Genomic DNA, 15,411 nt, shown 5'->3' on the forward strand with positions numbered 1-15,411 from the left:
TGACAACGATAGCCTCCTTGAAATTTCATCAATCAACTGATTGATCAACAATTTCACTTCTATAGTCTTCCTTCCAATGATATAAAAACAACAATAAAATAGAAAAAGTAGAATAAGTCTTCCTTCTTATTCTTTATTCTCACAAAAATCCACATTTTCCACCCTTTTGGCCCCAGCTCACATGACCTATGATCCATATACAAAATATTCTGTCCGTTTCAATTTATGTGATATAATTGACTCAATACAGAATTTAAATAAACAACAAAAAATTTAAAATCTATAAAATGACATCACACAAAGGTGCATATAAGTGACTTTAATCCGATTGATCAAGCACGCTAAATATTTGACATCGAATTGTCCTTTTTGTTAAATGTAAAATAGCATTACACTTATGTGGCTATACAAGCATTCAACATATCTAGAAGCACAGGATAATCTTTGTTTACTGATTACTATCAGTATTCGATATTGGGTTATTCATAGTGTTATTCTTATTAAGGATAAAGTACGAAGTTTATATTAAACGTTTCAAAATATAAAATAAGTCATTCTTTTAAGTACAAACTACTAACGAAATAGTTCCACATAACCGTTCAGGCGGTAACAAACAGAAATCACTAGTACTACTATATATAACATCACACCCACAAGTTGTATTTTAACATATATTCTACCAAAAAAAGAAAAATCAAAGATATATATCGTCTTCTTCTATCCATCGATCTTAATCATTTTGGCAACAATACAAGAAACTATCAAACAAATATCATCTTTCCCCTTATCTAAGTTACATCACTTGGTTTACTTCTTCTCTCTTTGCTAACAAATTAAAGTACTTCACTATAATATGGATATATTCCACAAAGCCAAGGTAGTAAGATTCAAGAGCCATCTTGACAAGTACCTAGTAGCCGATGATGATCAAGAAACCACCCGCCAGAGCCGCTCTTCAACTAGTCGAAAATCGTGGTGGCTAGTTGAGTTTGTTGATGAAAACAGCCACCTTATACGACTCAAAAATTGTCATAGTGGCAAATACCTTATGGCTTCTGATGAGCCATTTTTACTAGGCATGACGGGTAATAAAGTCGTACAAAATTTGCCTGAGAACTATGCGAAAGATTACTTGAGTTCTATCGAATGGGAACCAATACGGGATGGATTTCAAGTGAAGTTAAAGGCATTTGGTGGTACATTTTTACGTGCAAATGGAGGTATGCCACCGTGGAGGAATTCTGTTACACATGATAGTCCTGCTTCTACACATAATTGGATTTTGTGGGACGTGGAAACTGTTGATGTGCTGGAATATGAAACGTCGATGACCGGTGATTTATCGATGGTTTCGAGTATTTCCGATGGATTTTCCGGCTTGGAAATGGGATCTCCGGCCATGTCAACACGTTCAAGCTTCTCTTCTTCTCCAAGAATAGTTGTGGTATGTTTTCTTAATCATGTCAACTTATTAACAGTAAAAATAATCCATAAAGGTCAAAAAAAAAAAAAAAAAAAAAAAATAATTGCCACGACCTTATCATAAATCACTATCATGATACTTCCTCCGTTTTAATTTATATGGCACCTTTCAGATTTGAATGCAAACCAGATTATTTTTTACCGCAATTTTTTATATGTCTTATATGTATTTTGAATTATCAGTTATTTGTGATTTATAGTATTTTTTACATAGTCTCCAAATATATAAATTTTATACAATCAAAATTAAAAAGTTAGACTCTCGAATTGTGCCACATACATTGGGACAAAAACGATAAGAAAGAATTGAGTATTACTCCCTCCGGTTCAAAAAGAGTGTCCACATAGCCTTTATTTTTTGGGTTAAAAAGAGTGTTCACTTACCAAATTAAGAAAGAATTAACTTTATTTTTTCAGATTTACCTTATTAAGTGTTAAGTGACCAAATTCAATATCTATTTAATTTGGGGTAGTTTAGTTAAATTATACATTTCTGCTTAAAAGTTGATACTATTTTCTTAAAGGATGTGGAAATTGCTAAATGGACACTCTTTTTGAATAGGAGGGAATATTGTCTTGTTTATTTTAGTAGCAAGAAAAGAATAGGAAGAAATCACTTTTCTTTTCCAACGTGACAAGGAACCGCAATGAATTTATGATAACGTGCATGTAATATAAATAAAATATAGAATACTATAAAATGATAATTAGAAAATCGATCACGTCACCACCATATTGGTGTATAATACTCTTCTTTTTATTGGCTTGGTAGAACTTGAAAAGGTAAACTATACAGTATGATTCACACACGTTTGTTTCTGTCCAGACAACATAATTGAAGACGAATATAGCAAATATTTTCACTAGCACGAAATGAACAAATAGCAACAAAGTTAGGATCAGTTAGGTTTAAAGTTATACACACCAAATATATTACTCCCTCTCAATTTTTATAATAACCCATTCGACCGCACACTAACAAGAAATATAAGATTAAAACTTGTGGTTCAAAATAAGTTTTGAAAATTTGTGCTACAGAATCATTTATAAAGAGAATTTGTTTCCAAATTAGGAAAGAAGTCATTCATTTTGGCACGGACTAAAAAGGAAATAGGTTCAAACAAATTGAAACAGAGGGAGTATTAGTATACTTTAACAAATATTTATTATCTCCATGAGATATGAATTAATGTCAGTTATACGATTTACCTATAATTTACTAATTATAAGCAATACAATTGTGCACATATTCTTTAGACTGTCATTGCACAAAGCATAAATTTATGTAATAAGTAACATTTTAAGAAGTCTTTTTGGATGAACTTATAACTCATGACTTATAAACATAATTCATAACTTTTGACTTATTTTTGTTATTTTGACATAAAATAAGTGCTTAAAAATATTTATCTTATCCAAATAATACAAATGCTCCATTTCAAAGCTATTTTGAGGTAAAAGCACCTAAAATAAGTGAATTCAAATAGGCTCTAACTCCTCTGCTTTTTCACACCCATTATATTAGATCTTTTAACTAGATTATAGAGCTTCAGAATTTTCAAATTAAAATGAGAGTGACTTTTCTAAAAGTCCTTTCTTTTTTTCATTTTATGTCTTCTTCTAAAATTTGAAATCTACGAGAAGCAAGAGGTTAATTAGTTCTTCGATTAAGATAAAATTGTTGACTCTTTCTTCCATTGATATAAAATTGTTAACGTGTAAAATAATAGGTGTCTATTGTAGACCACCAACAATATTTATGGAGTACAGGACTGACCATTTTTGATGAGGTGGAAGGTCAAACCTTTGACTCTGAGTCAGTTGTTTGATATTTGGGTGGCTAATGTCTTATCCTTTCACATTTTATCATTAGAAACCTTAAGCTTGTGTTAAAGCAAGTGTTCTTTTTTTCAACTTTCCTTTTCCCTTTTTGTCCTTATTCAACAAAGACGGTTCCACAATATTAAGGTTGTTACTCTGTTTTAGAGTTTGCAAATTAAATTTATTACGTTAGTTTTAAGAAGTGTTCATTTGTGTAAAAAAAAAAAAAAAAAGTAGCATTTGTTAGTATTCCAAAAATATTGAATGTGCAAATTCAGTTTTTGAGTTTGCGATAACTACACTGTGTAGTCGTCACTAAAATAATAGTCACAAATGTATATTTTTTATATATAAAAATTAACATGCATATTTTATACACAACAGTGTATTTTCTTTGTATATTTCACTAGCGAATATAATTATTTTTTACTGTCCAGCCAAATAATGTATAACTGTCCCTTTGAGTTTTTCAAAAATTATTGTTTGAGCTGGTTTGTAATTTTCTTGCTTCACATTATTAGAAGCCTTAAACTTGGGGTAAAACTAGTGTATTTTTTCAACTTTCTTTTTTCCTTTTTGTCCTTATTCAACAAAGACGGCTCAACCTTAAGGTTGTCAATCTGTTTTAGAGTTTGCAAATTAAATTTATTACTTTTTTTTTTTTTGGAAAAAGTGTTCATTTGAGTTTTAAAAAAAAGGTATTCCAAAAATTAAATTTGCAAACTCAGTTTTTGAGCTTGGGATAACTACACCATGTAGCTGCCCACCAAATTAATATGCATATTTATACAAAATAGTTTTTTTTATTTGTATATTTCACTAGCGAATGTAATTATTTTAACAGTCCAGCTAAATGTATCAATTTCCCTTTGAGTTTTTCAAAAAGTATTGTTTGAGCTGGCTTGTAAAGCAAAAAAAAGTTTTTTTTCAAAAAAGAACAAGCATTCTTTTTCAAAAACTTAAAAGCCTATTTTGCAAATTCATTTTGTAAAACCCTTCGAACCAACCACAACTTTTTTATAGTTTTTTTTTTCTATTCTTTTTAAAAAAAACAATTGGCCGAATGGTCAATTGCTTCTGTCCTAAAGTTTAAAGAACTTCCAATTATTTTCAGTAGCTTAATGCCGTCCATTTTCTCACCTGCCATAAACCAAAACAAAAATGACAGCTAAAAAAAAGCCTTTATTTAGTCACATGAACACCTTAAACGATAACCACTGTTTAAATGAACCGTGTCACACATGCTTAAGTTACAATCCAAAGGCTGGCGCCGCCTGTCAAATTGTACAATTCTCAATTCCCTTCAATTATTCAAACATAAGAGCCTGTTTGGAAAGCCACCTGGTAATTGGAATTGGTGTAATTACTACCCTAGTAATTACACAGCCTAGTAATTACACAAAGATTGAATTACCACGCACTGCTTTGTTTGTCACAATGTAATTACGCAGTAATTACCACGTGCTGTTTGGTTGCACATGTGTAATTACACAGTTAGTTTAATTTAAAAATAAAATTTAATTATAAAAAATTTAAAATTAATATTTAAAAAATATGTGCATATAAATGATATTAAATTATTTATTTAATAATACATTGTTTCTTGAAAATAAGTTAATTAATAATCATATATTTGTAACTAATATTGTAAAAAATAATTGATATATAATTTCAAATTAATAATATTTTAATTGATTATAAAACTTAAAAGCATACCTTTTTTGTGAGAACAACATGAGATTGGATGTTTGACAAAAAAAGAATATTTATAAATATAATGCCCTAACATTATTCAGATGTTTGACAATAATTCTATCAACTGTAAGTGAAAAATAAACAGCAAGCAATGTGAAATAACAAGTCAATAGTACTAAAGCAAATATTTTTAGAATCGAAAATATAACCTAAATTCAAAATCCAAAAGAAAAAAAATTAACATAATACTCTTATGTCAAATTCTAACGTTACATAAGTAAGTTTCAACGTAACATAAGTAAATACTCTTATAATTCAAAAGAAAAGGAAAATACAACTCTATAATCTCATTCACAACAAAATTCTATTTTAATAACTTCATTCATTATACGGAAAAGGGCCAAAATTACCCTTGAACTTTGAAAAATAGTTCATTCATACCCTTCGTTATACTTTAAAATAATTATACCGCTACAGCTATCTATGGATCAATTATACCATTCGTGTAACTATTGCCGTGGCATCATCGACCAGCTTCAAAATTATTTTCCCTCAAATAATTTTTTTACCCACTAAAATAACTCAATCCGACCAAAAAAAAATTTTTTTAAAGAAAATAATATGGATAATTTTTCCAAAAAAAAAAAAATAATAATTTCGTATTAGTTTGGGCAAAAAAAAATAATTTCAGATTAGTGGGTAAAAAATTATTTGAGGGTAAAATAATTTTGAAGGCTAGGATGATGCCACGCGGCAATAGTTACACAGAAGGTATAATTGACCCCATAAGATAATCAGAAGGCATAATTGGCCCTAAAGTATAACGAAGGGTATGGATGAACTATTTTTTAAAGTTCAGGGGTAATTTTGGCCCTTTTCCGTTCATTATATGCCAAGTTTGTTAATGACTCATTCTTTCTAATATTAAGAGATGTAATTTCAAATATTAGAATATTAACACGATTATGCTAAATGAATAAAATAAAAAACTGAAAAAAAATACGAGCAATTACATGAAACCATAAGAAGTAAAGGTTGAGAATGAGAAGAAAGGAAATGAAATATAAATACTATAAAAATAAAAATATATTTTAAAAATAAAAATAATTAAGAAGTAAAAATAAAAAAGAAATTAAATAATAGAAATAAAAATAAATTAGAAAAGAAAAAGAAATTAAAATAAAATAAAAATAAATTAAATAATCGAAATAAAAATAAATTAAAAAGAAAAGAAATTAAAATAAAATTAAAAAGAAATAAACTAAAAGTAACCCCGTAATTACGGTGTAATTACACCCAATTCTAAATTCCCTTGAGAATTGAGAGTGTAATTACACCCTCTCAATTACACCCAATTCCCACATAACTGTGTAATTACCTGGTCAAACAAACAAGCCAAACTGTGTAATTACATCCAATTACACCCAATTCCAATTACCGGGTGGCTTTCCAAACAGGCCCTAAGGGATCGTTTGGTAGCTTGATTAGAGTTACACATATATTAAAAATACAGAATTTAATTTTGAGGGATTTTATTTATTATTTTATGCAGAAATTAATTATATTCAAATTAGTTATTCCAGTTTTTATCTGTATAAAATAATATATAAATTTTTTCATAATTTATATATATATTAGTTATGCGTATTTTCAAATTGCAAAATCGTATTAATTTATACATGAATAATTTATTTCCTAATTAACTATCAAATATGATACTTACTTATGTAGAATTTAATATCTGCATAACTCAGCTCCAAACCAGCTACCAAACGACCCCTAAATCATTTACCATCACTTTCTCTATATATATATACCACATACTACTCTAAAACAAACATTAACGTCGATCCATTTGTCACCACTTTCAACTCTCTCATAAAATCCTCTCAAAGACAAAGCAATCAAAAAATATTTCTCTTAACTTTTTGTTCAAATCTTTTCAAGATACACTCTGACAGAGTTGAATTATTCAAACACCAATCAATAATCTTTTATAACTTGCTCTATAAATAAATATACAACTCTAAACCAAAAACTAACATCACCCCACCATTTTCCAACTCTCTTATAATCCTCTAAACACAAAAAACTTTCTAAATCTTTTGTTTTTTTGTCTTGACAGACCAAGAAACCAGAACATATGGACCTATTTTACAAGGCAAAAGCAGTAAGACTAAAAAGCTATCATGAGAAGTATTTATTAGCAGAAGAAGATGAAGAAACAGTAATTCAAGATCGTGATGGAGCTTCCAAAAATGCAACTTGGACAGTTGAATTTGTTGAAAAAAACAACACCATTCGTCTCAAAAGTCGTTATGGCAAGTACCTCACAGCTTCAAACCAGAGATTTCTTTTAGGTATGTTAAAGTTTATGTCCTGATTTTCTTACCTTATTACTATTCTTTTACTATTTTTTTTTTCAAGAAAAAGCTTTGCACTTGTATAGATTGAGCATCTTTCCCTTATACTCCCTCTGTCCCATTCTAACTTTTGTTTTAGCTAAAAAAAAAAAAGTCCCAAAATAATTCACTTTACAATTCAAGACTAAAGTTGGACAATTGTTTTCAGTTATACCCTTAACATTAAAGAAGCATAAAGGAAGTATGAACAATATTTAACAAACTTAGTAGGCGTTTGGCCATGAAAACGAAATATTTTTCACTTTATTTGGAATTTTGAAGTTGTGTTTGGTTATACTTTTTGCAAAGAATATTTGGTTGTTTGAACGTACTGAAAGTGAAAATAAGGTTTTTGGTGTTTTTTAAGTTCCAAATACAACTTCAAGTTGTATTTGTAAACTTGAAGTTGGAATTTCCGTGGCCAAACGTTGTTTTTCAAATAAAATAAAAATGTTTTCCGGAAAAAGGTGAAAAATTCTTATGGCCAAACGGGTCCTAATACTATTTGTTGTTTTTCTTTAATGGGCGTGAAAAGAGCTAAGGCGATGGTTAAAAGAAAGAATGGAGTATAATAAAACAATAACATCTATAATGTAGTCATTAAAAGAGTGGAGATTGTCTCATAGTTTTATATTTTCTTTTATATTATTTTTCCATATGCAGCTTAATTGACCATATTTACAGGGTCAAATTTGCCCCTTTTACAATGCAAAAATGATCAATTTTTTCGTCTGTTATACTATTTCGTGCAAAAATACTCCCCTGTTACCTAAATATATTTGGACCATTTAGTATTATGCCTCTTTTAGTATAGTAACGTCGTTCAAGTTTTGTAATTGTTAGCTTGCCACTGATGTCATGTTATTTTGATCCCAACAGGTATGACAGGGAGGAAAGTTCTGCAAACTCTGCCACAGAGGCTTGATTCTTCTGTAGAATGGGAACCAATTAGAGAAGGGAACCAAGTGAAGCTTAGGACAAAGCATGGACAGTTCTTAAGGGCTAATGATAGTATTCCACCTTGGAGAAACTCAGTGACACACAATATTCCACATAGGACTTCTACTCAAGATTGGATTTTGTGGCATGTTGATGTTGTTGAAATCTTGGTCCATTCACCTGTTCCTAAGGATCCTCCACCTTTGGTTTATCATGATGAAGACTCTACTTTGGCTTCTGAATATAGTTCACCCTCATCTACTGTTTATACTGCATCACCTGCAAGCTTACCAGCCAGCTTTTCTAGACAAGAGGTATTATTGTTATTTCCAAATTTTTTTTTTGAGTTGAAATTCATTTATATTATGGTGATTACTGTTTATTAGTCCGTTTGTTCCAATTTCGGTGACATAGTTTGAATCGGCAAAGAGTTTAAGATAGAAATAAAAGACTTTTGACACTTCTGGTATTAAGCATGTCATAGTATTTGTCCGGCTGTAAAACTTTTGAAACTTGTGGCCTTGAATATGCCATAGCTTTTGTGTGATTGTAAGAGCTTCTTATTAATGGTAAAATGGTAAATGTAAAATTAATTATTTCCAAATTTAGAAGTGTATCATTTTTTTGGAACGGACTAATAAAGAAAATGTATCACGTAAATTGGTTTGGAGGGAGTATGTTGTATTCTCTATCTCAAACGCTTTGACCGACATTTTTAAAACGAGTTTTTATCACCATTTTGATAATAGGAGACTTACAACTTAGAGAAGTTTCCTGTAAATCTGAATAAAATGAATTGATTTAATCAAATTTAGCTATGGAAACAAAGTCAAATTGACCCTTGATAAGTGAAAAGTGCGAGGTGATTCCATGGATGGTTATTCAAATTCTATTTTATTGCACCAAGATTGTTGAATTATTTTTTGTAACAAACAAAATAACTCAACTTTGCTTAAGTACCACCGGAAGTCGCTAGACAGTTTTTTGACCAAATTGCAACTCAACTTTGGTAGATATCATAGCGAGTATTTCCATTGTTTCCTCCTAGTGACATTCAATATCCATTCTTTTTCATTTGTACATATTAATTATTTTAGAAGAGTTTGGAGTTCTCTATTTTGTTATGGTATTGAAACATCCTTTTCTCTTGGCAGTCAGATGAGTTTTTGGCTAGTTCATTAATGAAGTTTGGAGATGGGAGGCTGATTTATTATCACATTGCTAATGAATATGGAGAAATCAATGAGGGAGTTGAAGGGGTTTGCATACCTTTTAAGGGAAATAGTGTTGAGGAGCTGAAGAAGACATTGGAAGAAGAAACCGGGCTCGAGGACATTACTGTGTGTACTAAGAGTTCTTTGAATGGAAAACTTTACCCTCTTCGTTTGCAGCTTCCTCCCAACAATGCGGATATGGATGTCGTTGTTGTGCCATCCGGCTTCATCTAAAGGTGAGATTTTTACTTGTCTTGAATTGGTTCTTTTTGTAAAATTTATTAAACACCTTTACTAAAATTTAAGATCCCGCTATGTTATCCATCATGTCGGAAAATGCTTAGTTTTAGGGGCCTGAGATTCTTGAATGAAGAGTATCTGAGTCTTGAAAGATGCTATTACCATTTAGCTAATGACTTAAAAATATGTAAGCTATTAGAGCTGCTTGATTACTCTGGAGTCGGGAAATGTTGTGTTAATATAGAGTATGCTAGTTTTTGGATTAACCTGCGGAAAGGAATAGTAGGTAACTGATGTCCAACTTTGTTTAGGTATGTCATGTCAGGGGACAAATTAAGTAAATTAAAGTGTGCTTCTAACAGTTTCAAATTTTCAGATAATTAGTGTGTGGCATGTCAATTCGCCTTCTGTTGTCACACGGATGTTACAAGAGTCAATGAGGTCAATAGTTAAGTGTATGCCTAAGTTTAAGCTATTATGCAACGAAACATTGTCAATTTGTGGCATCAAGAACAAGTTTTATGATAGATGTTTTGTTTGGTCACTTAACGATGTCATTCTTTTTTAACGAGTCTTCTTCCTTCTACACGCTCCTTAAGAGCAGCCTGTTTTTACTTTCCTTCCCCTGTGCATGCTATTAGAGTGATGTTTGAATTCAGAACTTAGTAGTTTAGGATCTCCATTTCATTCACTCTGATATCTGTTTTCATCTTTTATTGTGCATTTACTTCATGTTGCTGATTATATTACCATTGATCTTTTTTACATATCTCTAAACTTGTCGTTTTCGTGTATCAGTAGCAGGAGCTTTTGCAAATGCAAGGATATCGATGTATAGCAATTTAGATGGCACTGTGTCGATGTATTGCGTGGGTTGAGATCCGGAAGAACCCTCCAACAAGAAGAATAGAAGTTGACCACAAGGCCATCTCGGTAGTGGTCACTATTCGACCTCATATTTATAAGGCATGTACATATATTGTTTTGTGATGAGAGATTATAAAACGAAGGTAGTGGTCAGTACTAGTATAGTTAGTTTGGTTTGTATCTCATTCTTTTAATTTTTTCACCCTTCCCAAAGGGGACATTGTTTCTTGAACTGAATTTTGCAGCTAGTCACCTATTTGTTTGTTCCTTGGATATAAGTTTGATTGTAAATTCTTTATCATTGAGATTGAATTTAGCACTTCCTCTGGATTGCCTTTATGGGATTGCATACATGTCAAACTTCTGTCCTCCTAAAACCTTGAAAAGCGTCTTATCCAATATTTTGTTTTTGGTTTCAACCCGGTATCCAATATCTGTTTTGGAGCTCTTACTAATCCGTATTTGCATTGCATAAGTCCCATTAAAGGGGGAAAGTGTTCATTACTTCGTTATCAGGATATTATCTTATCCAACTTTGGCTTGTATATACTTTGGCTAACTTGGTTCCTCCTCTCTAATAAAGATTTGACCTCGAGGATATTAAAACTGCTTCCCCTAGAAGCGAAAAAGGCTAAATTTAGTGTCTCAAATATGTATCGATCTATTTTTATATATCATTTACATTTCCAAAATAGATATTGAAAAAAGAAAAAAGGTAAATTTTACAACCCGAATTGCTGGTAATGAAAATTTTGTGGTATATAAAATTGTCTTCACCCTGCTCATGTAGATGTGAACATCTTTTTTATTAGAACTTCCCTTGGTTATTAAGGAATAACTAGTAAGTATTTGAATTCGTGCGATGAGCGGACATCACTTCCAGAATTATCATCTAACCATAAGGTACTCCCTTAGCCAAGACTAATTCCTAAAATGTATATTATATGTAATATTAATCTAGTTAACTTCCAAATTCCTACATATTAGGAGTTTTACCTTTTTCAATAAGAAAAGACTTAATAGCTATAACTTTAATTAATTTCAAAATTTAAAATATTAGAAAAAGAATTAAATTACAATTTTGCGCAATAATTTAGTTTTAGAGGGTAAAATGGCAAATGACATTTCACTAAAGGTATTCGTGCTTGTAACATAGTGTATATAGATAGATTTAGTTTATTTCCAATTGTTATTACATTACCGACTAATTAGTATTATTAGATTATTATATGACTTTTCATTAACTTGTCACTATGTTTAATCTCCATGCCCACTACTCTCCATTTAATAATACCATATAAGAAAAATAAGAAAAACCCAGTGTAATAGCCTGTTTGGCCAAATTTGTAAAATCAGCTTATTTTAAAAAGTGTTTCTTTTAAAAAAGTATTTTTGGCGAGAAGCAATTTGTGTTTAGCTTATTAATTTAAAAAGAACTTTTGTGCAGCAATTAGTGTTTGGCCAAGCTGTTGAAAAGTACTTCTATAAGTGTATTTTTCTCATAAGTATTTTTTCAGCTTTGAAAAGTGCTTCTTTCAAAAAAAAAATTTTGACGAGAAGCAATTTGTGTTTAGCTAATTAATTTAAAAAGAACTTTTGTGCAGCAATTAGTGTTTGACCAAGCTGTTGAAAAATACTTCTATAAGTGTATTTTTTTCAAAAGTGTTTTTGAGCAAAAACTACTTTGTTTAGCTTTTGAAAAACAGTTTTACGCTAGGGGTAGGCGTTCGGTTCTTCGGTTCGGTTTTATCAAACTTCGGTTTGGCTATTTCGGTTTCGGTTTTTTGAAGGTGGACACCGAACACCGAACCCAACTAGTTCGGTTCGGTTCTTTCGGTTTCGGTTTTTTGAAGTTTGGTTCGGTTTGGTTTTTTCAATTCGATTTTTTTGATATGATATTAGAAGCAATTCCATTTACACTAATTCATATTCTCAAAAGCAACAAAACATAAAACTAACAAATTAAAATCAAAATCAAACAAACAGGATACACAAGAACAAAAAATCATAACCATAATATAGGATTACTAGGTGTTATATACATACAGTAAGAATAATTAAGAAAACACATAAAGGACATACATTAATCCTAAAGACATGCCCTAGTCACCTTTCTTTGTTAAGGATATTTGATTTTCTCAACTGAAGTGGAAAATTAGGGATACAAAAGCAAAAGAGAGCTTATTAAAATTGGGTTTTTTTTGGGCTTAAACTTAATGGGTCTGGACTATTTTAATTTTTTTGGGTAATGTATAAATTTCGGTTTAAATTTCGGTTCTTCGGTTCGATTCGGCTATTTCGGTTTCAATTTTTTGAAGGTGAACACCAAACACCGAACCCAACTAGTTCGGTTGGGTTCTTTCGGTTTCAGTTTCTTGAAGTTCGGTTCGGTTTGGTCCGGTTTTTCGATTTTCGATATTTATGCCCAGCCCTAGTTTCTGCTACCCCCCAGAAGCACTTATTTTCTCTCAAAAGCTTGGTCAAACACCTCGCTTTTTTTAAAATAAGCACTTTCGGCCTCCCAAAAGCTTGGTCAAACACCTCACGTTTTTAAAATAAACACTTTTGGCCTCTCAAAAGCTTGGCCAAACAAGCTATTGTAACTAACTTGAGTTGTTCTGATAAGTGAAGATCACAATAGTTGGCTTAAGCAAAGGAATTGTCCCACATCGACTACCCAAAAAAGCTTAGGGGTCGTTTGGTACACGGTATAAGGTGGGATATCCCAGCACTAATTTGAGATTAATTTTGTACTCCCTCTGTCCCAAAAAGATTGTCTCAGTTTGACTAGGCACTTAGTTTAAGAAATAAAGGAAGACTTTTAAAATGTGTGGCCCAAAACAAGCCTTAGATATTTTTGTGGTTGTAAATCATCTCATAAAGTTAAATTGTTTTCTAAATATAGAAATATGCCAATCTTTTTTAGACAAACTAATAAGGAATGTAAGACAATGTTTTTGGGACGGAGGGAGTACCATGTTTGGTAGAAGGTATAAAATTATCCTAGAATAAGTTTATACCTTCTACTAAACAAAGTATAAAATGAAGCTCATAATTAAAGATGGGATTGGGATAACTTTTAAATGTAATAAATTAGTCCCAAAATTATAATTCTAGAATTATAATACCGGGATAATTTTATCTGCGTACCAAACCACCACTTAGCATCCACTTGTCCCACATCGGACTAAGCTAAGGAATAGTCCCAAACAAAAAAAAAACCTTTGCGTTCTTTTGTCCCACACCGGAAAAGGCAAATAAGCAACAAAACAAAAACAAAAAAACTATAAAAGGACCCCTCTTTCAAACTTTTAACGCACCTTCGAAAATCACCCTTTCTAAAGAATTTATAAGCGAAACCTTAACCCTAGTTTAATTTTGCTTTCAAAATAGTGATGGCACACCCTTCAGGTATAGTCCCTACTATTCAGAACATTGCTTTAATGGTTAATTTGGACTGCAAGTTAGACCTTAGAGCGATAGCACTTTTAACTCGAAATGCCGAATATAATCCAAAGCGATTTCCTGCAGTTATAATGAGACTTAGAGAACCACAAACAACAGCAAATATATTTGCTTCTGGAAAATTGTTGTAACTGGTGCTAAAAGTGAAAAAGAATCAAAGTTAGCAGCTAGGAAATATGCTAGAATCATTCAAAAGCTTGATTTTCCAGTCAAGTTTAAGGGTTTTAAGATTCAGAATATAGTTGCTTGTTGTGATGTTAAATTTCCTATTCGACTTGAAGGCATTGCTACGAATGGTCATCATGGCGCTTTTGCGAGTTATGAGCCATAACAATTTCCTGGATTGAAATATCGCATGGAACAACCGAAAATAGGGATACTCATTTTTGCTTCTGGGAAGATTGTCATCACAGGAGCCAAGGTAGTAGTAATACATATTGGAAAACTTACGTAAATGTATCCTTTGGCCAACTAGTTTACCAACATGCATGGTTGAATATACACTTGTATAATATATGTATATTTAGTGTAAAGTATAAATTTCGGCTGTATATGTTGTGTATAGGTATATATGGTGTACATATATGTAGTATAAAGCATACACTTCGGTTGTATATGCTGTGTATAGAATCTATAGATATGTATAGCATATGTATATTTAGTATAAAGTATGCACTCCGGCTGTATATGTTGGGTATAGGTATGTATAGTATATGTCTATTTAGAATAAAGTATACACTACCTATACACTGTTTACATATTCTGTAAACTAGATGGCCAAATGGTATTTGATTGTAATTTTTCCAATACATATTATATGCTAAATGGATTCTTCACTCAATGTCTACATGTTATGCTGGTGATTTACCTTACTACACATTCTTATATCTATTTCAGGATAGAGGTGAGACATATACTGCATTTGAGAATATATACCCAGTTCTTAGTCAGTACAAGAAGAATCAACAGCAATTGAGTTGATACAACATGCAGTGGAGCATCTGCTATGACTAACAAAGTTGGAGGCTTAATTCTTTGATTTTTAAATTTATGTTTTGATGTAAAACAGAATTTTCAATGAGACTGTCAGAGATTGCTCTTTTGCTAACCTGTTTCTTTCAAATGATCTTTTTGAACTTCATGATTTTGAAAAATAAAAACAGAATTTTAAAGAAATATCACGTATACAAGCTAGTAAAATGACTCGTATTTTTCTTTTGTAAAGATTTTCTACAATATAATTATTGAATGAAAGAAATGGAGAATTTCAACCTCCAAATAAGATA

The 15,411-nt window shown here is 31.1% G+C and overlaps 1 protein-coding gene and 1 pseudogene across 1 annotated transcript; both read left to right on the plus strand.

Moving 5' to 3' along the window:
- Window positions 1-674: 674 nt before the first annotated feature.
- LOC132032640 (uncharacterized) lies at window positions 675-10,648 on the plus strand. The gene is made up of 6 exons (XM_059422295.1): window positions 675-1,307; window positions 1,341-1,444; window positions 7,124-7,358; window positions 8,280-8,653; window positions 9,494-9,789; window positions 10,592-10,648. Exons 1-5 carry the CDS (start codon window positions 854-856, stop codon window positions 9,785-9,787), a joined length of 1,461 nt encoding a protein of 486 aa, XP_059278278.1. The 5' UTR covers window positions 675-853; the 3' UTR covers window positions 9,788-9,789; window positions 10,592-10,648.
- A 3,407-nt stretch (window positions 10,649-14,055) lies between these two features.
- Window positions 14,056-15,106, plus strand: LOC132034674 (TATA-box-binding protein-like; annotated as a pseudogene).
- The last annotated feature ends 305 nt before the right edge of the window (window positions 15,107-15,411 follow it).

The sequence above is a fragment of the Lycium ferocissimum genome, chromosome 10 (genome assembly GCF_029784015.1).
Source record: "Lycium ferocissimum isolate CSIRO_LF1 chromosome 10, AGI_CSIRO_Lferr_CH_V1, whole genome shotgun sequence".
NCBI lineage: Eukaryota > Viridiplantae > Streptophyta > Magnoliopsida > Solanales > Solanaceae > Lycium > Lycium ferocissimum.

Bases quoted from the DNA above. Each gene is read 5' to 3' on its own strand.
- LOC132032640 (XM_059422295.1), top strand. From the start codon at position 854: ATGGATATATTCCACAAAGCCAAGGTAGTAAGATTCAAGAGCCATCTT. The intron at 1,308-1,340 runs TGCTGGAATATG...TGACCGGTGATT, and splicing joins GGACGTGGAAACTGTTGATG to TATCGATGGTTTCGAGTATT. The intron at 1,445-7,123 runs GTATGTTTTCTT...TTGTCTTGACAG, and splicing joins CTTCTCCAAGAATAGTTGTG to ACCAAGAAACCAGAACATAT.